This window comes from Hemitrygon akajei, chromosome 10 (genome assembly GCF_048418815.1).
Source record: "Hemitrygon akajei chromosome 10, sHemAka1.3, whole genome shotgun sequence".
NCBI lineage: Eukaryota > Metazoa > Chordata > Chondrichthyes > Myliobatiformes > Dasyatidae > Hemitrygon > Hemitrygon akajei.
The window spans coordinates 20,403,723-20,425,934 of record NC_133133.1 but is presented as its reverse complement, the minus strand read 5'-3'; the positions used below and the strand labels follow the sequence as shown (position 1 = coordinate 20,425,934).

At 36.4% G+C, this 22,212-nt stretch overlaps 1 protein-coding gene across 4 annotated transcripts in view; it reads left to right on the top strand.

Annotated features, from left to right (window-relative positions):
* ar (androgen receptor) overlaps positions 1 to 9,993 on the top strand; it is a 183,603-nt gene extending 173,610 nt beyond the window's left edge. For all 4 annotated transcript variants that reach the window (XM_073057889.1, XM_073057887.1, XM_073057884.1 and 1 more), the window contains one exon: positions 5,403 to 9,993. In XM_073057889.1, the coding sequence (XP_072913990.1) occupies positions 5,403 to 5,558 (156 nt within the window). In that variant the 3' untranslated portion in view covers positions 5,559 to 9,993. The remainder of the gene's footprint in view (positions 1 to 5,402) is intronic.
* The last annotated feature ends 12,219 nt before the right edge of the window (positions 9,994 to 22,212 follow it).

Below are 22,212 nucleotides of genomic sequence, written 5' to 3'. Positions count from 1 at the left end.
TTATTCACCAAGCATATTTCAAGAAAGTCCTTTTAATGACAGGTAAAACAGATAGAGAATAACCATAAGAAACAATCCCACAATCTGTTAACCAATTCTTAATTAAATCCTTAGACAAAGCTAATATTTTCCTTTTACAAGACTAGAACCAAATTCGTACCCTTTGTAGATCCCATTTTCATCACACAAAGGACTAGCAACAGTTGGCATTGTAATGGTTGTGGCATCAATTGTCATCATAGAGTAATGTATATATGAAAAGTCTTTGAGCTCCAGAGCCATTGGGATTGAGTTAACTGGGGCGCCTGATAATCCATAATCTTGTTTCTGATTTGTGTTCACATCAATAATACCATTACATTCAAACTAAGTGTTACTCAGATTATAAGTCCTTTTCTCCCGGAAAAAGGACTTAAAAAGAAACATGACTTCCCGCTATCACTTCCATCTTTTCCCCATATTACTATTATTCACCCGCAAATGTCAACAGACAATATAAGGGTTAATTTCCATTCCTCTGCTTCATTTAAACCATGAGATGTCCTATGCTGCTGAATGCATTGAAAGAGTTCCCAGCAATCATCTCCCATTCCACACTTTGGTATATTCGCAGCTATAGCAGTCAATTGGGCCACATCGAAAAGGTCACAATCGGTGCCCCTGGCTGTGGTGTTTCCTGCACTATCTCCATTACAATGGGTGCTATTGGGACAGCAGGCGTTGAAGTTTTCACTTCCTCCACTTCTTGCGGAGGAGGGCTACTTCCCCAATGATCCTCACTATTGTAATATGTCGCCTCATATGCTAAATTACCCCAGTCTATATCACCATCACCGTTATCCCTCGCAGCAAATGCACATAATCACTCCTCTCTGAGCTGAGAGTTGACTTTGCAGCTTTTTGATTTGTTTTAAACACTTGTTTTCAGCTGTCGATTTCTATACAACATTCATAGCAGTCCGTAAATCCTGACACTGACATTTCCATTTCTCTACTTCGGTACTTACCTTTTATATTCCTCTTCCCGCTTCTCCTTTTCTCTCACTGAGTCATGTGAATCAAATTCGCCTGACCTATACCCTCTGAATTTCATTTTCTTGTCCTTCCCTCTCCAGCTCTTCCCTACACTTACACAACTCCTCAGTCAGTTTCTGTTTTTCTCTCTCCACTTCAATTAAATCATCCCTGCATACATGCCATTATAACGGCTTTTTTTAAAATCTCTTGTAATTTATTTGACTTCTCTTCACTAACTCCTTTCCACAATGCATCCCCCAGGGTCCCTGACCCTCCACTCTCAATCTTTCCTCTCCATGCCTCATAGGCCATTTTCTTAATAAATATTTAAGAAAATGATCCCTCCAATTATCCAAACAGCCCTGGGTTCTTTTTGTCTTTCCTTTTTCCATTTTAATATCCTAACCTTATGGGTGGTTCAGCTGGAAACTAGGGTTCCAGACCTGTAAGTTTTTTCCCAAGTGCACCCCGGGACGCCAAAATATGTTGACTGTTCATCAACGGAACTAGGTTGGGAAATTCATTACACAACTCGTAATAAATCGAAGCTCGCATTTTATTGTCTCTGTACAAACAACAAAGTAACTATGTTGACCGCAAGCCAACAGCTTAGAACATGAATTCTACTGTATACCAATACTCACTCAAACCGCTTTTCCAACTTATAACACCGATATATGGGAGCTCCGTTGGCTAGATGATCAATCTTTTCTTCCTCCAGCCACTGGCATGGGAGTTTTTCCTTGTGATGGTGGGTCTCTTGAGAGAGCTATCGCTGATACCAGACTTGAACTGTACACCTTTATACTTGTACCTTACCAATTCAAATATTGCGTTTCAGTGTAATTGGCAGCAGGTTATGTGATTAACCTTTAACACCTTTTTATTGGCTCTGACCAGCACCCATTCATTGCCGTCTTCCCAGCAATAAAAGTCAGTAATTTATGGCTCTTTGTTCTGTTCAGTAACCAGCTCAAATCATTCCAGGCAGGCACAAACACTAACATTCACAAACCTGCATGTTATGTTATATCAAAGAGCATCTCACAAATAACTTCTTATTTGGAATTGATCTCCAGCCCAGCAGATTACCTGAAACATCACTGTGTCTACAACACAGAAAGCAAAGCCACTCCAATCTCATAAAATGGGAGGATGTAAAACAGTTCCACAGAATGCTAGCCTCCATCTCCAAGCACATGGCAGGAACAAAGACAAGTGATCTCTCTGCTGCCACTTTCCTTCATTCGAGTTCAACGTTTTAAACCCACCATGGCCAAAAATACGATGTATTAGCCTTGTTTGATCTCTTTCGCTGAATGATCTAATTGCATCACAAATTTGTTGTGGTAACATTAGCATCTTTTTAATGTGCTTGATGGTACTATCTATTTTGTGTGTTGTACATTGTGTATGAAAACAAATGATAATATTGAATTAAGTGGCATGATCAAAACTACTTATTATCCATGCATTTCTACAAACTGTGTATACAGTAGCTAAATAACTAAAACTGGCATTGAGACATTCATCAGGCTGATTCCTGTGATCAGGATTGTCCTATCAGAAGAGGTTAAACTGGTTGAGTCCATGTTCTTTGGAATTTAGTAAAATAACTGGTGTACTTTTTGATACATACAAGATCTTGAGGAACATAATGTGCTAGATGTTGCCATGTTTTCGCTGGTGGGGGAATCCGTGAACAAGGGGACATTGTTACATATTTGAGGGGTTGTAATTTAAAGTAGAGATGTGCTGAACTATCCTTTTTGCTGAGGGTAGTGAATATCTAGAATTCTCAATGCCAGGAAGTTCCGGAGATTATATCATTAGGTGAATACAGGTGCATTTTAAAAGGCTGTGGAATTGAGAGCTATGGGGAAATGGCACAGAAAAGGAAATGCAGGCAGATCAGCCTTGAGAAGTCAATTCACCTACTCCATCTTGTTTTCATGCCATTGGTGTAAATATTTTAAACAAATGTCAAAATGTAAGTTAAGGATTTATTCCATGGTCACTACTTTTTCAACACTACATGATTTAGAAATGTCCATCATACAGGTAATGTGTGCAGTAAGAATTTTGACGTTTTATTGGATGCAGTGATGTTAGAATTCGTAGAAATTATATTAGCTTCTCATCCATTAATTCATAAATATTATAAGAAAGAACATGGCGGATAATGGAGAAATTGGCCCACTTTGAAGTACACAGAATAATCAGATGAATATCAATAAGTAGAATCAAAATTGGGTTATTATTAAAATCAGGTTTATTATCACTACATATATGTCATGAAATTTGCTGTTTTGCAGTAACAGTATAAAATCATCATAAGTTGCAATAAGAAATATATAAAGTATAAGCAAATTGTGCAAATAAAGAGCAAAATAGTGAGGTAGTGTTCATGGGTTCATGGACCATTCAGAAATGATGGCAGACGGTAAGAAGATGTGACTAAATCTTTAAGTGTGCATCTTCAGCTCTTGTACCTCCTCTCTAATGGCATAATGAGGAGAGGGCATATACTGGATGATGAGGTTCCTCAATGATGGATGCTGCCTTCTTGAGGTTTCATCTTTTGAAGATGTCCTTGATAATGGGGAGTCTAGTACCATGTTGTACAATAACTGACATATGTCATTAAATTTGTTGCTTGTGACAGCAGTACAGTTGAAAACAAAAAATTACTATAAGTTACAAAAATAAATAAATAATGCAAAAGGTGAATAGTGAGGTAGTGTTCATGGACAACTCAGAATTCTGTCTTTTCCTATATGTTAAGTGTGGGTCCAATGCTAGTAATGCAGAGAGACGATGCCCCAGATGGTGAAGATCTTTAATGATGACAGCTGTCTTCTTGATGGCATGATGGAACCAGCTGAGTCTACAACCCTTGCAGCCTCTCAAAAAAATCATAGAAAAGTTAAATGTTTTCTCAAGCTAGATGCAAAATCCACGTTGAAGTTGCAGTTCTTTCTACTGAAAGGCAATGCTTTGAACATGGAGACAGTTTTTTGGTAACCCAAGTGATTGATCTGGAAGCTCATGAAGTCCAGGATATTAATAACTTCTGTGAAATCCACCTGGAGCAAAATTGGCTCAATATGAAGTGCATGGATGAATAATCTTCAAGTCTTATTTGTTTCTATACCTTACATCAAGATAGATTAGTGTTATCACATGTACATTGGAATATACAGTGAAATGCATCATTTGCATCAACGACTAGCATAGTCCAAATATGTGCTAGGGACAGCCCGCAAGTGTCATCATGCTTCCAGGTCAACAGAGCATGCCCACAACTTGTTAACCCTAACCTGTAAGTGTTTGGAATGTGGGAAGAAATTGGAGCATCTAGAGGAAGCCCACACAATCACGGGGAGAACTTACAAACTCCTTACAGGCAGCAGAGGGATTTGAAACCTGATTGCTGGCGCTGTAATAGCGTTATGCTACCATGGTTGCCATTCATCTCCAAGAGTAAACTAAAGTAGATATTTCAATTCATGTAAATGTCTTGCCTCAGTGGAAGAACACAAAACCATTTTCAGTCTAAGACAATGTATGAATGCCTTCCAGTTAAGGAAATAACAGCATAACTATAAGCAATCTAGAGGGTATAAATTAACAATGAACAATAGGATGTTGATTTAAGGAAGTCTGATCATAAGTGGTACAGGTTTCCCCCACAATCCGAAGGTAAAACGTTCCTATGAAACCGTTTGCAAACCGAAATGCCGTAAAGCAAAGAAGCAATTGCCATTAATTTATATGGGAAAAAATTTTGAGCGTTCACAGACCCAAAAGATAACCTACCAAATCAAACCAAATAACACAAAAAACCTAAAATAACACTAATATATAGTAAAAGCAGGAATGATATGATAAATATACACCCTATATAAAGTAGAAATATTGTAGGTACAGTGTAGTTTCACTTATCAAACTCGGGAAGACAGCGAGCCAAAATCGATTTGCTTGTGCATGTACACGCCTACGCATGTACATGCATGCGCAAACAACTGCCTGCACATGGCTTCGTGGTCATTGTAGTCTTTCTCGGGGTAAACACACGTATAAAGCAGGTGTCTTCGTAAAAGCAAAAATCCTCTTTGGTTAGCGAAAACAGGTACTAATGTAAGTCTTTTGTAACAGCAAATTGTCATAAAGCAAACGTTCGAAAAACAGGAGCCACCTGTAAGTGGGGATGGGCAACTTGCATGGTTTGTTACTAGCTAGGTATTGATAATTTGATACTGGTTTCTTAAGTTCTGCCAGTATTTCTGTACTGTCATTAAACATTTATTAGTGTATAATTTTTTAAAATTAAAACAATATGGCTCTTACTTAATTCTTTTACCAGTTAATTTTATATTTTACAGACAGTGAGGAAACTTCATCAGTTTACATTCGATCTCTTTGTTCAATCTCAGTCTCTCAGCGTCCAGTTCCCCGAAATGATGGCAGAAATAATATCTGCCCAGGTACCAAAGATCCTCGCTGGTATGGCCAAACCGATTCTTTTTCATGAAAAGTGACATTCATTGCTTATATGTGTTATACTGCCTGTACTACCTAGAGTTTATCTTGTTTTCAACTTCAGTTCAGTCAAATGCAGAATGTGTGAATTAAGAAATGGGGAAAAATGCAAAATCTACCTTTGTTTCTTGATTTCAGTTGACACATTTACAGACTTGGTCAAGTTATACAACCACTGTGGTAGGCAGGTTGTAATCTTACTAACCAGTTGTTATGTTGGACCACACAAATTACTGGATAAAATGTTTAGAAAAAAAAGTTGAATTTACCTCTTCATTGGTCCTTCAGAAGAGTTTCATTTTCTGATTTTTACTTAAAGCTACCTACATTTTGTTCTTGTTATTTTGAAACTACCTAGTGACCTTTTTTCATTTTACATATCAGATATTAGTTTTGCCTGGTGTTAACATAGTGCCTAATATTATACATTTATCAAATTATATTTATTAAATGCAAAATTTGATGTAAATTGCAATTTTTTTAATTTGCACTATAAATTTCCTTTTTCTGAATGCCAGAAAAAAATTATTTTATGGTAGTTTTGGGATGTCCAAAATTCATAAATTTTTTTTAATTTCCAAAGAGGTACATTATATAATAGGCATTTCCGTGCAATGATTTACTACAGATCTTACTTTCTGTTTAAAAGTATACATTTGAAAATCTAACATCATAGAATTTGTACTTCTAAATCCCAACTTTATCATGTTTCACTATTAAGGAATGCATAAGTTCTGGTTGCACTCTGCTACTTCTGTGCGTAATTGGCAGACTTGTTCTTTTGATGGAATTGAGCTTCTGCCTAGTCAATATAACATGCAGTGATATTCCAAACTTGATACGTACCAAAGCCATTTTTGTTACTTAAATGAGGATCCTGGTATATATTCTTTGACTATGCAGTGCAGCACGATACTAACTGCATGTTTGGATCTTTATAGCTCTTGCTCATATTGCCAAATTTGTTTTATTCTCTACACACTTAACCAGAAATAATATTTAAAGATAGACATTTACCGTAAACCAACACTGATAAGTTCCACCAGGCAATAAAAAGACACACACTACTTAACCACTCTTATTGATCAAAGATGAAAAGCATTTCTTCTTTGGTATGCAGTCTTCCTGGCTGTTATTCGCATTTTGATCAGTAAATATTTTTGCTGTTTTTTTGTACTTGCCCCTTTTTTATTCAGTGTAAAAGCATAACAAAGATACAAACAGCATAATATGAAAATACATCTGAAAATGTCTTAAGTATACCGCATATCTGTACCAGATTTGGTTTGCTGCAAACCATTCAAACTCTCATTCTCCTACAAAAATGAAGTATGAATATAGACCACATGGTGAAAGCAGCTTGCATCTGAAGAAGAAAGACGTTATGCCAGTAATTTTTTTTTTTCAAAAATTGAGTTTAAAATAGTCCTTTTTTATTCTAGGCATGAGCATGTTATTAACATTTAGTGTTAACGAAAAGAAAATGATGTAAATTTCCGAACTTCATTAGTGTAAAGTAAAAATATGGAGATAATGCATTTCTCCATTGGAAGTATTTTCAAATTAAATGTCTTGTGTAAAAATGTTTCTGTAGGCTTCACAGTTTAAAAAAAAACTTTTTCCGTCATATGTGAATAGCACCAATGTAATGCGTACCTTGTTTGGAATTCTTTCTGAAATAAAATTTCTTTGTTCAGTGCAGTCAAAAGACAGGCTAAAGCTAGATGTACAATTCTATAAGCATATTCTTTAACAAAATATTGTATTTTTGAGAGATGGGAAGGATAGAGGAATGCACTTGTTCATATTTTAAGCAAATTAAAAGGACTTGCTACTTATTTTAAAATGACTTAGTTTTTGCTTTTCTTTGGGTGTACAGGAAAGAGATTATTTACTTGACAGTGCAAGTTTAATTATTGTTGCATTTCAGTTGTAGTATATCTTTAAAGCATTGAGGACTTGGTCATTGAATCCATGACTTTCAGTAACCTAGGTGATTGTAGATACTGGGAGCAAATAAAATCCTATAATCTTTTTGTTTCATTTATCTCACAAAATATAAACTGAATAGTTTTGGTTCTTCTAAAGAAAGTGTGGTAAGCTGAGACCTAAGAGATGGACCAGTGTTTATTTTGCAAATAAATAAATACTTATTGTTTACTCAGTTTATCTTGCCAATTTTTTGGCTCCTAACTCCGAAATGCTTGTAATCCCAGCCATAATTCAAAGTAGTTTATAGTGTAAGTCAAAAATAAATGAGTTCCTGCACTGAATTCAAAAATATCCTTTTTCATTGGTCTTTTCAGCATGTGACAGTATTTTTGTAAGATTTTGAAATGCTGACAGTGCTGAGATTTCAGAAGTAGAGTGACAATCACTTGGAATGAATGAATTATGTTATGTAAATGTACAAATCTGTGTTGCAGTAGTAACATGTTGCTGGTTAAGCAAAAGTAATGCATATAACAGATAATTCTTAATTCACCACTATGGCAATTAAAATATTTCATCTATCTAGTCATTCCTGTTAAGTAGAAGGCACCCAATGTACAGGAAATAAACTAACATTTGCCATGATGTTTCCTTAAGCAGGTATCCTTATTGAGAAGGTGTATGTTGATACTCATATATTTGTGTTCCAATTTTATAAATTTCTGGATATTATTTTTCTTTTATGGAAAATTATTCCCAAGTGCTAACTAATATCGGTATATATATTTCCCATGCCTTAGCTACCATAAATGTGTAAATCAATTTGTAAGTGCCTTCACAAATTTGTTAAAGCTAACAGGGAAAAAATATAGTCTAATATGTTAGAATGCTATCAGACACTCTTTAAAAATTAGTTTTAAATTAAGTTTAACTGGAATCACAACATTAGGAATCTCTTTATCAAGGTGAAATTTTAAAGGTATCTTCAGAATTTTTGTCCCTGTTCTCAGCTTTTGTTTCATATTTCGTTTTATGTTAATAGCCCTAAAACCTACAAATTCATAACTCCAGACTATCATTAGATCCGATTATATAATTGAGAAATGCTTCTGTTTTGGAGTTACTTTATGAAAGAAGTTTCATTATGAAAATCTCCTTTCCACTAACTTTCAGTGAAATTTAGTTACCCCACAAGTCATGCGATTCACAAATTTGCTATTCACAACCTACCTTGCTGTGTACCATTAGCAAAGACATTTTTTGACAGATTGATTAAGAGAGACCCCAGCCAACAAAACTTACCATTATGGTATTAACGTATATCACAAAGGTAGTATTCAATATAAAATACTGTAATGAAATTGTATTTTGTAATATTTCAACATGTATTGTTGCCTTGTAATGTAGTTCCAGATTAGGTATTTTTCTACCCAGAAGCAGAAAGCTCAGAACGCTTATGGGTAGTGTGGTGAGTATGAGAAGAAATCAGTTTATGATTTGGGTTAAGACCCTTTATGGACTGAGTTAGGAGAATCTAAAAAATCAGAACTTAAAAACAAAACATATTTCAAATCCTTTTTTCAAGTTTAGCTTCAGATAGTAGGTATTTCCAGTAGTTCCTTTTTTTGTTTTGTATTTCTAAAATCTTCTGATGCTATTTTTTGTTTTGAAATGATAAATAATGCACCTTAAGACATATATAGATCTCAAAGAGAAATCTCAACTATGTTTCAAGGTCCTTGAATAAAAATTTACCAGAGACATATAATATTTGACCCCTTGGTTTTTTTTCAGGCAAACCTAAAGTCACTTTCCCAACAGTTTGAGTGTCTGACCAGTACCATTTACTTAATGTAAATGTATGGTTCGCCCCAATTTTAGTTTTAAGTTTGTTGATAAATAAGGTCTGTTTCTTTAATGGTCTGAGAATAGAAATATTTTGTAAGAATAAGCACCTTATAACTGACTGTTTTTATTAGTCTTTTTTGATTCCTTTTTGTATTGTTGAGCATTTGGTTAATAAAGGGAATATGCATATTTCTATACTGTTTTGTAGAGCAGTGTACTGTATATATGCATTACATAGTTTTTGCAATGCAGTAATGTACTGTGCTTGAAAATGTTAATGTATTTGTTTTATTCTGTTAACGTCTGTATAGTAGTATAGGGTGGTGGAGACTGCCTGGGCACCTGCAGGATAAACTATTGAGATGAAGCAAATGGTACTGCTGTATAAGTAGGATTGTCACAATAAGATGCATTTGTAATGAATATTAATGTTATCGCTAAAGTTTAGGAAAAGTATTATTGGGATCTCCTGTTGGTATCATGTCTTTATTTTTGACAACCTAAAGTGAATGTGAGATGGCAAAATAAAAGCTTACTAAAGTCATTTAAAGAAACAATGTTAAGAAATAGATGCTGTTTTCAACAAAAGTACATAAAATGAAAATAGTGTTCTTTTGAATATTCAACAGAAACATTAAATCCATTTTAATCCTTTTTCTGCACTCAACAGAGTGGTCATTGATGGCTATCTCATTGTTTAATAGCAGTAGTAGGTAGCTTAGGGGTGGCCTGGGACTAGGCTTGACAAAGAAATCATGACAGATTTTCAATTATGCGAATCATAGAGGTAGCAGTAAAGTTGTGATTTAGGTGTGGTCTATTTCTCACTGATCTACAGGTAGAAATGAGAAGTATAAAACAATGCAGTCATTGACATACTTAAGGCAATAGAAAAGTTTGTCACAGTTACTGTTATTTAATGAATTAAAGAAGTCTGGTTGTCTTTTCCTGCCAGATATCAGCTGATGCAGCAGCAACATCAAGCATTTTTGAACTGTTTGTATTTTCTAAAGGGACAGAATATCATATGCCTACCAATGCTTCCATAGTTCACTCTACTTGAAAAGGCTAGTACCTTTAGAAGCAATGAATAGTGTGTGAATTGCACCATAAAAAAAGTACATTTCCTGGACAATGCCCTGTGTGCTGTGTATGAAACAAAGTTTACATACATATATCATAAGAGAAGGATTGAGAGCCAATGCACCAATTGACCAGCAATTGCCAATTACTAACCTAATTTATAATTAGGAGCACCAGAAGTGAACCAAGCTCTTCCTTTGGGAGGCTGCCTATAGAAGAGCCAATTCTTGAGAGGATTGGAGAAATTCTAATTACAATTACAATATAATTACATAATATTCCTAACAAACTGTCACTGGGAATGAACTAAAGGAAACAAGAGTTGAGAGAACACAGGTGAGATTCTTATTATGTTACCTTTATGTTGACAAGCTGTTTTAAGGCCATTTTGGCTTTCTTCTAATAAAACATCAGCTACAATCTGGATGACCTTGATTTGGGAGTAACAGTGAGCAAAGGTTCATTTATTATTAAATCATACACAACTCTCGAAATTTGTCTTGTCCAGATACCCATGAAACAAAGAAAGAACATGAAAGTTGTTCAGAGAGAAACATCGATCCTCCACCAGCGGCACAAAAGCATCATCCCAATCATTGACCACCAAACCCCACCCCCCCTTCCCACTCAAAAAACTAACAGAACATCAACCCCCAAATACCCTTCACTCACATGACAAAACAGAAAAGGAACAGGTGATAAAAAATCACAAAATAAAAACCCATGTCAGAAAAAGTCCACAGTCCATAAACACAGTAGGCCAATCTGTAAATGCAGAACCACTATACCTATGATATCACTGACATTCATTGAAAGAGAAAGCCTGCCTTCCTGCCACATCGAGCCACACAGCTGCTCACAGGTTCCTTTCCAGCAGCAATCAAAAGGAAGGCAGTCAGTGCTGAACTCTCACTCACCTACTGCATTCACCTTGATGTCTCAATCTTCCTCGACACTTTAATCGGCGATTAATGGACGCTTTAACCTGCAAAATAGAGTCTAATATCGGCTCACGTCCCGTGTCAAAGTTTCTTCGCGTCGAGGCCATCCAAGCACACATTCACTTCCCCAAATCATCATCTCGGAGACAGCAAAGCACTGGAGCACTTGAATAATCTTCAAAACTGTAAATTGCATGCTCTAACAGCTATCTGGAAGATGTCAACCAAGGGAGCTTTGACTGCTGGCAACATCTGACCTATGTTTGTGCTTTGTGAACATACTGCATAGTTGCATATATCAACCTTATGACATTTCAGGAACAAAACAATGCATAGTTCAAAGTATATTTATTATTAAAGTATGTATACTGTATACAATCTTGAAATTAGTCTTCCTGCAGGCAGCCAAAAAACAAAGAAACACAATAGAAGCTATTAAAAAAAGCCCACACAACAAAGAGCATTGGCACCCAGCGTGTGGAGGAGATAACAAAGAAGAAATCTTGCAAATAAAAAAAAAGGAAGAACAACCCATGTAGTCTCTGAAAGTGAGTTCATCTCCATGGAGCAAGTTCACTCTGAGGCATGTGCTGATGTTTTCAGGCCGCAGCTGCAGAGTCGGTTTAGTGATGAAATACATTGCTCAAATTGTGCAAATAGTAAAAGAAAATATATGAAAATACATGGAACATGAACTGCAGAATTCCCAAAAAAGTGAGTGCACAGCTGCATTCAGCGCTCAAGCAAGTGAAGCCAGTCCAGGAGCATAGTTGGCTATAAGGCAACAACTGCTCCCAAACCTGATGGCGTGGCAAGAAGAGGGGGAGAGCAGTCAGCCGCAGGCACTTGGCACTGAACACCTGTTTGTTTTCCACTCTCATCAAAAATGATTTTAATCTTCCATGACACTCCCAATCGGCGCAGAGTAATGGAGCTGACCAGGGTTACAATGGAATGCAATACACAAATGGGATCATTCTATTGAATTACATTTCTAAGTCTATATCATAAGCTATATGTTCACTAAAGGCATGCCTACTTTGTTTCCTTATCCTGCTGGTGCTGTCATAAGTAACGTGTACTAGGTTTTCAGAACTAGCATTTTCAGAACTTAGAAAAATAGAGGGCTATGCACTAGGGAAATTCTAGGTAGTCTCTAGGGTAGGTTACATGGTCGGCACAACATTGTGGGCTGAAGGGCCTGTAATGTGCTGGAAATTTCTATGTTCTATGTTAACTCTCACAGCTGGGGGGAAGTTGTTACCCAGTCTAACAACCTTTATTGACTAACCGTCCTTAGTCATTTGTCATAGCAAATGGATTTTTTTTTTGTTGTGACTGAGTAAGTACTAAATTTCACATAAATATGTCTCTTGTCAATTGATTTTCAGATAGTACTTTATCCTTGATAGTAATCTTTCTTTCATGTATATTTTAAATAAATTTCTTGCTTGTCCATTTTAAAAGTCAAGAATTCATTTGTTCTATATTACATTAACACTAAGATAAATTTAACAATTCATACTTCCTTTCTGGGATTTCAGTCACAGCAGACCAAAACAATATTTGCCCACTATTTAATTGTCTTCATTTTAAAATGATTAAATATCCTGTGGAAATCTTAAAAAACAAGTGTTTAAGAGCACTGTCATTGCTTTTGCCTTCAAATCTAGGACTTGGAATTAGTCTACCTGTAGGATTGATTTTTAATTTCCAGCCATATGTTGGCAGCTGAATCAACATACTTACAGGAATTTTAGTAAATCTACTTCGTTAAAGCAAGACCTGTGAATTGGTATTGTTGTAAGTAAATTTGTGTATACTATCAATGGCAAGAAGCTAACAGTTTGAATGCTATCTTAATTAATATGTAAGTAAACTTAGTAAAGCTTAAATATAAAGTTTATTTTTACTTAGGACAAAATATATCCCAAGTTTTGGGGTGTGGGCAGTATAATCATTAAAAGAGTTAATAATGTCATGTGAAGTTAATTATTGGGAGGTAATCATTAAGTATTACAATATTCTGCTTAATTTGCAAGCATCAGAAATAGCATTGTATATTTATCCAAGTAAGAAAGTGTGTACCTTCTTTATTGGTTTGTCACATATAACAAGTTAAGCAATCTATTCCTCCATTTAATAAGATCCTGACTGATCCAATAGTAACCTCAATCAATTCTGCATTCCAATCTACCAGTGATAGCCTTTTACCGCTTCTTATATCTAGCTATCTCTACCTTAAAATAATCAAAAAGTGTGCCTCCACAATATTATTCCAAGCACATAACCCTTAGAAAGAATCTTCGAATCTGCTTAAATGGACAACCGTTGATTTTTAAACTGTGACTCCCTAGTTGTTGATTTCCCCACAAGAAAAAATGCCCCGTCAAGACTCTTAAAATTCTTTCATGTTTCAATAGTATGTGTTATATATACTATATGGTATATACTATACACTTCCAAAATAATGAATGTGTTTTTGTGTGTGTGTGTGTATATATATATATATATATATATATATATTTGATTTAGCAATGGTGAAAGGGTTAAATACTACTTGTCTCTCTGCCTGATACGACCATCTCTGATCAGCAATCACTCTGAGGTGCAACTGGAGATAAAGTTCATGGCTCCACAATCTTGCACAGAAAAGCTGTTTATGGAAGTGTAGCATGGAAGCACCCCTAGCTAAAAAAAGCAAATCCTTGTCCATGAAAATTTTGCAAAGCATCACTTAGAAGGTACTGTAAATATATGGAAGAAAGTTCTGTGGTTGGATAAGACTAAAGTAATTTTTTTTGGCTTAAACACTGAGCAGTACTTGTGGTATAAATCTAATACCACATCCAGATAACACCATTCCAACTGTAAAGTATGGTGGAGGTAGCATCATGTTATGGTGATGCTTTTCAGTAGCAGGGACTGGAAATCTGGTCATGATTGATAAGAAAATGAATGCTGCTAAATACAGAAAGATCCTGAATAAAATCCTGCTATCCTCTGTCTGAAAGCATAAACTAGGGAGGAAGTTTGTCTTTCAATTAGTTTGGCTTTAGTTTTGCTAATTGTTGTATCTGCATACTGTCCAAAGCTAGGATAATGCAAAATTAAATAGAGCAGCAGGTAGTGTTGAGGAAATGCATTATGCAGAATAACTTGGATTTAGAAGTAGCAGGTGGAATACAGTGTAGGGAGGTGTATGGTCATGCACTTAGGTAGAAGAAGTAAGAGTGTAGATTATTTTCTGAAAGGGGAGAAATTTAAGAAATCAGAGCTACAAAGGAATTCTGGCATGGTTACAGGGGACTGGAACATTGCAAATGTCACACCACTCTTTAAGAAGGGAGGAGTGCAAAGGAAATTATAGGCCAGTTAGCCTAAGCTCAGTGGTTGGGAAAATGTTGGAGTCCATTATTAAGGATGAGATTTCAGTGTACTTGAAGACTAATGGTGAGTCAAAGTCAGCATGGTTTCTGTAAAGGGAAATCTGGCCTGAAAAATCTGTTAAGAGTTCTTTGAGGAATTACAAGCAAGGGGGACAAAGGAGAGGCAGTGGATGTAATTTTCTTGGATTTTCAGAAGGCACTTGAAAAGGTGCCACATGAGGCTGCTTAACAAGATGGAATTCCATGGTATTACAGGAAAGATACTGGCATGGATAGAGGAATATCCTATTTCCTGTCTTCTTTGGGTGTTTACACAATGTTGGTTACTATACCTTTTATGCCTTCATCCAAATTATTCATGTAAATTGTAAAAATAAGTCTGAGGCTTCAGAACCTTTCCTTGTGGCACACTGCTCTTTATATTTAGCCAAACAGAAAAAGATGCATTTAAGCTTTCCCCCTGCTTCCTGTTTTCTATTAGCCAGTCGGTCTTTATCCACACCTGTTACTTCCTTTACAATGAGCTTTTATTTTCTTTAATAATCCTTCATGCAGTCATTCTGGACATGTTAGTACAAACACCAGCACCCATCAAAGAACTTCAGTGCATTGATCAAACATTTCCTCTTATTTCACAGGCAGCACATCTTTTTTTTGGGCTCAATATATGTCAAAATATTGTGATTACCTTTCATTGTGTTATTAAAGCTACAGTATCTACCCCTAAGGCTATTGCGAAATCAAAATTTCAATCTAAGCAAACAGATTTCATAATTTAATCCTTAACATTTACTTAAGTCTTTTAATCAGCCCTATTACCTTATTACCATTTCAAAAATCTGGTAATTTTTTTTCTTATTTCCAAAACAAGTTTCATACAGAAACAAAATACTTTTCATCAAAATATGCAAACTTTGTATGACAGTCATTTTATTATGTATTTTGATGACATAATTCTTAATTGAATAGTTAATTTCTCTTCAAGCTCTTATAAATGGGTATGAATTCTGGAATGCTGGTGTAAATAAGAGAATATTTGTTTACAGTATACTTGTCATATAGGATGGACATAATATGTGATAGATAATCTGATTAAATGCTAATTGATGGAATAGAAAATTCAATCTGCTTATAAAGAATGTTGTTATTCATTGTTATTTAAACCTTTTCTAAAGACCCTGAGGTGGAGTTTAATAAAAAATACTGCTACTGCACTTCATCCAAGGATGAACTTATTTGCCATATACAGTACCATATGTACAGTATGAGGAATTTGCAGTGATAGGTTGGGGCAACATGCAACAAAGAACAACATTCAACAATTATAAAAGAAATATTTAAAATATAAAGTTAGAGTTCAGTATTAAGATATAGACTAAAATGTGCATAAATAATAACAGCATGTATTGAAGACACGTAAATAGCATTATAAAATGTGATTTAAAGTGTTTACAGTGTAGTGCATTTATGGGGGTGGGGCTAACTAGAATGATTGATCAGATTAATTGCTTGGGAAAAGAAACTACTAGAATACTCGATACCTGTCCAGGTAACTATTGTATATTTATCTCTTCTGATAGCGAGTAGTTAGCAACATAGTTATACAATATCACAAATTGTATGTTCGATTTGATATTTGTACTCTACAGTCAAAATTACTATATAGCTATTTAGAGTTAAACCCTGACTTATTCTTACCTCCTTGAGTGATAGGATCAATTATATTTCCAAAGGATCACACAACAATGATTATTAAGCCAACAAAATCTAGGTGTTCAACATATTTCATTATTTAAACAATTGAGACTGATTATGAAGTCAGGTTCAACACTAAGTACAATATCATTAGGTTTTTGATGCATTTTATCAATTTGCACTTGGAAGTTCATTCAATGGGTTATTTGTCAAAACCTTTGGCAATCTGAATACTCAGTTATTGATGTGGGAATGGAAATATTGCAGGTGCTGGCGGACTATTTTCACAGCCTGACTGTTCTGAATTTGACAGTTTCTAATCCACTGTCATGCCTACTACAAGATGATGTCCAAATTAGAACATTTTACCTTTATGACAGTTGTCATAATGCATTAATTACCAAGGAGACTCAGAATTTTTCCCTTATGCAATATCTGATTCCAGATAATCCCTTTATTTTCATTAAAGATTTTTCATATACAGAAGTGGAAAACCCAAACTCCACCCTTGTGATTACATTTCTAAGTTAGCGAGGATTCAGTGTTGCAATCTTTTATATCACTATCCTTCTAAAAACAAACATGTTGTAATAGCAGTCCTGCCAAATTAATAGGATAATCATGCAAAATGGAAAAACAACCTTCCGCCCAACTCATTCTTGCTGACTGTCTTGCTCATCATGCCAGTCGCCACCATATTAGATAAAGTGACATAGAAAGCAAGTATGTTTTCCATGTTGGTTGCCTTCACAGTAAAGAAACATAAAGAAGCCTAAATGGGGTGGGTCTCCATGGGCACTTTATTAGGTATTGGAGTGAAACCTGGTGCGGGCTTCTGCCACTGTAACCCATACACTTAAAGGTTCAACATTTGGAGATGCTCTAATGCACATCACTGTTGTAATGTGTGGTTATTTTAGTTACTATTGTCTTCCTTTCAGTCTGAACCAGTTTGGCCATTTTCCTCTAATCTCTCATTAAAAAGGCATTTTTGTCCACAACTGCTACTCACTGGATGTGTTAGGTTTTTCTTTGCATCATTCTTTGTAAACTCTTGAGACTGTTGTGCATGAAAAGCAGTTTCTGAGATACGCAAACCACTCTGGTGTCAACAATCTTTCCAAGGTCAACATCACTTACATAAAATTTCTTTCCCATTCTGATGTTTCATCTGAACAACGTCTGAACTTCTTGATCATGTCCATGTCTGCATGCTTTTATGCATCGAGTTGCTGCTGCATGATTGGCTGATTAGATTCATGAGCAGATGCACAGGTATACTTATTAAAGTAAGCTAAATGTAGGTTAATAAAACAAATTTTCTAGTTAGTTTATAGAACATTCCCCAACACTAAGAAAGGATCTAGGTACATTTGTACCTTCTCATAATCAGATGTACGAAGTCATTTTTCATTTAATTGCTGTTGCTGGCAAGACCAACATTTATAGTCTACCTGCCATTGGTGGATAAAGGGAATGACCATGGTAGTGAGCTGCTTGAATCATGTCAGTAAGATAACTGATGCCTTGTAGGTGGTAGAAAGGCTCTGAGGAGTGACCCAATGCAGGATACACACACTCACTTGCTTTTCTGGATACTATGATTCAATCAGTTAAGTTACTGATCACTTGTGACCTCCCAGGATATTCATGTTAGAAGATTTACTATTGGTGGTGGGAATAAAGGTCAATTGTTGAAGATTATTGTTTTTATTTTATATTCAATCACTAGCCCTTATGCAGAGAATCCTCAAAATTTAGGAAATAGAGATGGGAACTACATGAAGTGACACCTTGGGCAAGGAAGGTCTGCAGCCAAAAAAAAAGGGAACAGGACAATACAGGTTCCAACTCCTGGGTAAGCTCCTGATTTTTTTTTCTATAAAAAACTATGAAAGTGCAGTAGCTGACACATGCAGAAACAATGGATAGTTACTGAACATAGACCCCACCTGAGTCATGGAACTGTTGGGTAAAGAAGATTTTGTTGGGTCTGGACCCGGAGGTCTTCACTGAGGACAGAAAGGTGGTTCCTAGGTTTTCACCCTCGTGCTGTTTGTCAGCTGTTCTGCATGCAGTGTAAAAAAGCTATTATGCCCTATTCCTCCAAAAGCATGGTGATGTCTCCCAACTCTTCTTCAAAAGATCAGTAATCCACTGCAGCACCGCTGATAACCATCTTCACTGTCACCTTTGTGGCCACTGCATTGCCTCAATCAGGCACACAACCAATGAGAATCTGGATTCATCTTCAGCTTTGGGATCAACTTGCAGATTAGGTATCTTCGGCCCCAAAAATAGACAAGATCGAGTCTTAGGTCTCCAGGCTGATGAACTGGCTATTTTCAAATGCTCTTTTTCCCACTCCATAAAATTGTCTTAGCACAAGATAACATAACAAGCATAAGCAAGGGAGTGTTCATTTATCATACATTCACCCAATGTAAATGAAAGTACTGGTAGTAACTAGGAGTTCTCAACACTAGGAATGTGACTCAGAACCAGAAATTAAAGCAACAGTCTAACAAGACAGCCGCTCTGCACTTTCTCCCGGGAATCTCAGCATATTTTGCACTGTACAAAAGTAAATCTTTAACAATGAATAAAGAATGGTGTTAATGAATAAAGTTATTTCAGTATGGCTGCCTATTAGTCCTTGCATATTAATCCCAAAATCTACAACTTACAGTCAGATAAATATCAACTCACTTCTGTCATCAAGAGAAACTAGGCCTACCAAGTGAGTTCCAGCATTCGTAGAGCATTTGCACTAGCCCTACGTTATACACATTTTCTTTATTTATCCCACATTTTCAGTGACACATCCCAGGTTCTATAATCCACCTACACACAAGGGGAAAGTTACAGCAGCCAATCAACCTACCAACCCACTTCCAGATGTGGGAGGAAGCTCGAGCACCTGGAGGAGATCCATGTAGTCACGGAGAATGTGCGATATATATATATATGTGTGTATATATACACACACAGGATTGAACCAATATCTGGTGGTGTGAGGTGTCTGATGCAAGAAGGCAATGCGTGAAGAAGATGACATCCATCATTAAGGACTCCACCATGTAGAACATGGTGTCTTCTGTTTACTACCATCGGGTAGGAGGTTCAGAAGCCTGCAGACACATACTGAATGTTTTACTAACAGATTCTTCCCCTCTTCCATCAGATTTCTGAATGGTCCATGAACACTACTTCACTACTTTCTTTTTGTACTAATTTTTAAATATTTTTATTGCAGCTTTCTGTATTTTGTGTTGCATTACTGCTGCCATAAAACAAATTTCACAACATACTGTATATTCGTGATAATAAACCTGATTTTTAAAGAACTGCACCACTAGGCTGCGCTTACCATCGCTAAATACCTAATTGTTGGCCTTCCTCTCACTTATTAACTCTAATTACTGAGAGCAAATTTCAGAATTAATATGAGAACATCTGCCCTGAGAATCAACAAAGCATTTGGTTGAATGTAGATTCAACTAGCCCTGGCCATAAGATTAAGTGGTGCAGTGGACATTACAGAGTCTCATGCTCTCAACCCAAGCCGCAGAATCATAGATTTTTGAAGTGAAGGCCAGTCAGCCTACATTGAAAAGGGTGGCAAATTTATTGTCTTAACCAGCTTTTTCCATATAACTTTTTAAATTTCCTTTAGGCTCTTATTCCACCATTTTGTAGTCAATGCCAGAGCCTTTATTTTGGGTGAATGAAGGAAAAAGTTTCCTTTTTTTCCTGGTTCATAAGCTCTATTATCCAGAAAGAATCTGCTGGATTGATATTTCATGCACAAACCGAAGCATCTATTTTCCTCAGCTGTCAATGTATTATGCCTGCAAGGTGACAGCTATAGTTTTGACAGCACTTCATAATTCCTCTGGCAGCACTGACTAGATCCACAACCAAGATTCTTGGAAAGGACAAGAACTGAAAGGAATTTGGAATGTTATTACCTACAATTATCTTTACTAATTCTCAAAGTGCCCTGATGCAGGATTTCAATCCAAAACATTAAAAATTCCTCCCCCATCCACAAATCATGCTAGACCTGCTGAGTCCTCCAGCAAATTTGTTGATGCTATGGATTACAGCATCCACAGTCTCTTGTATCTCCCATTACAAAATAATGATTCTAATCTGGCTTTTCCCTGGGTCTCTGTTCCTACTTCTTCATGTTACTCCTTTCACTGGAATCTAATGATGGGCCATTCTATTGCAGTAGTTCACTGGCTTAGATTCATAGTGATCTACAGCATGATAACATCTATCATTCCATTGGCCAGCATGTGATGCCTAGCCTTCTGTACCTTTCTGATACACATGCCCATCCAAGTGTCTTAAAATTGGTAGTGAACCTGCCTCAACCAATGTCTCTGACAGCTCATTCCACATACATAAGCATCTGTTGTGTAAAAAAAAACTTGCCACTCATGTTCCCATGAAATCTGCCATCTTAAGCATATTAGTTCTTTATTCCCTAATCCTTAGGAAATCCTTCTCTCTATAAGATCACCACTGATTCTCCTGCACTCAAAAGAATAAAGCCCTGGTCTATCTATTCTCTCCCTATATAACAAGGTCCCAAATCCCGACAACATCCATGTAAATATTTTCTGCACTCTTTCTAGTTTAATAACATGCTTGTATAGCAGGGTGATCAAAATTGAATACAATGCGCCATGTGTGGCCTCACTAACTTCTGTACAACCATACCATGATCCTCCCACCTTTTATACTTAATGCCCTAACTTATGAAGGGCAATGTACCAAGTCTTCTTCCACAGCCTTCCTAACTGACTATACTTTCATTGAACCATGTGTATGTACTTAAAGGTCCTTCTGTTGTGTTACACTCCCCAGGGCGCTGCTTTTCACTGTGAAAGTCTAGTTGGATTGTAACACCTCGCACTTATCCAAATTAAATTGCTGGCTTCTCCCGTGAAGGGATGACCAGTTAACCTTTCCAAAGGAAAGATATAATTTTGGAACTGCAAGGTCTTTAAAGCTTGGATTCTGAAACAGAGGTTACATATGCAAGCAATAAAGTCTCTGCTTGTGCTGTGGTCATCTGATTGGTTGAGGAATTCAGGAAAAAAAGAGCAGAGAATGACATGTTGAACATTCTGGTGTTTAAAGGTAGCTTCATTTGTAGCTTCCAATTATGATTGTTCCTATAGTTGCTCTGCAACAGCACCCTGTTAGCTCCAGTGGCACCCCCTTTTATTAAAAGTGCTCAGCCTGGTGTCTCACTGAAGTCAAATCCTGCAATAATAGGTTGCAGGGTTATATATTGACATTGGATTTCAAGCATCAACATCACTGAATCCAGTTTCTTCCCGTTCTTCAAGAGCTTTGTTAATTTTGTTCCAGCCAATGCCCTCAAAACATAAGACTACACACAAATGGTAAGGTAAGGAGGTTTTGAAGGGCAGGGTGATGGAGGTGTCGCCAGCTGGAGAAAGAAGACACCCAAGGTACTCTTGTGAGAGTAACAGCAGTATTCGTTCTGAGGAACATAACTGATTTCAGAGTCTTCCGGTTAGCCTTTGCTATGGAATGGAGACAATGTGAGCATCATGTAGCCTACTACAGTATTTAAATTATTCTTACATTCCTCCTGTTACGACACACACCCGACCGCGCCCGCCTCTGGAGTTTGGATGCGCTAACTCCCCAGAGTATGGATAGCTGGCACGGCTCTTTAAAGATTCAGACCCGTCCCGCTAATTGGCGGCCATGTTTTGGTG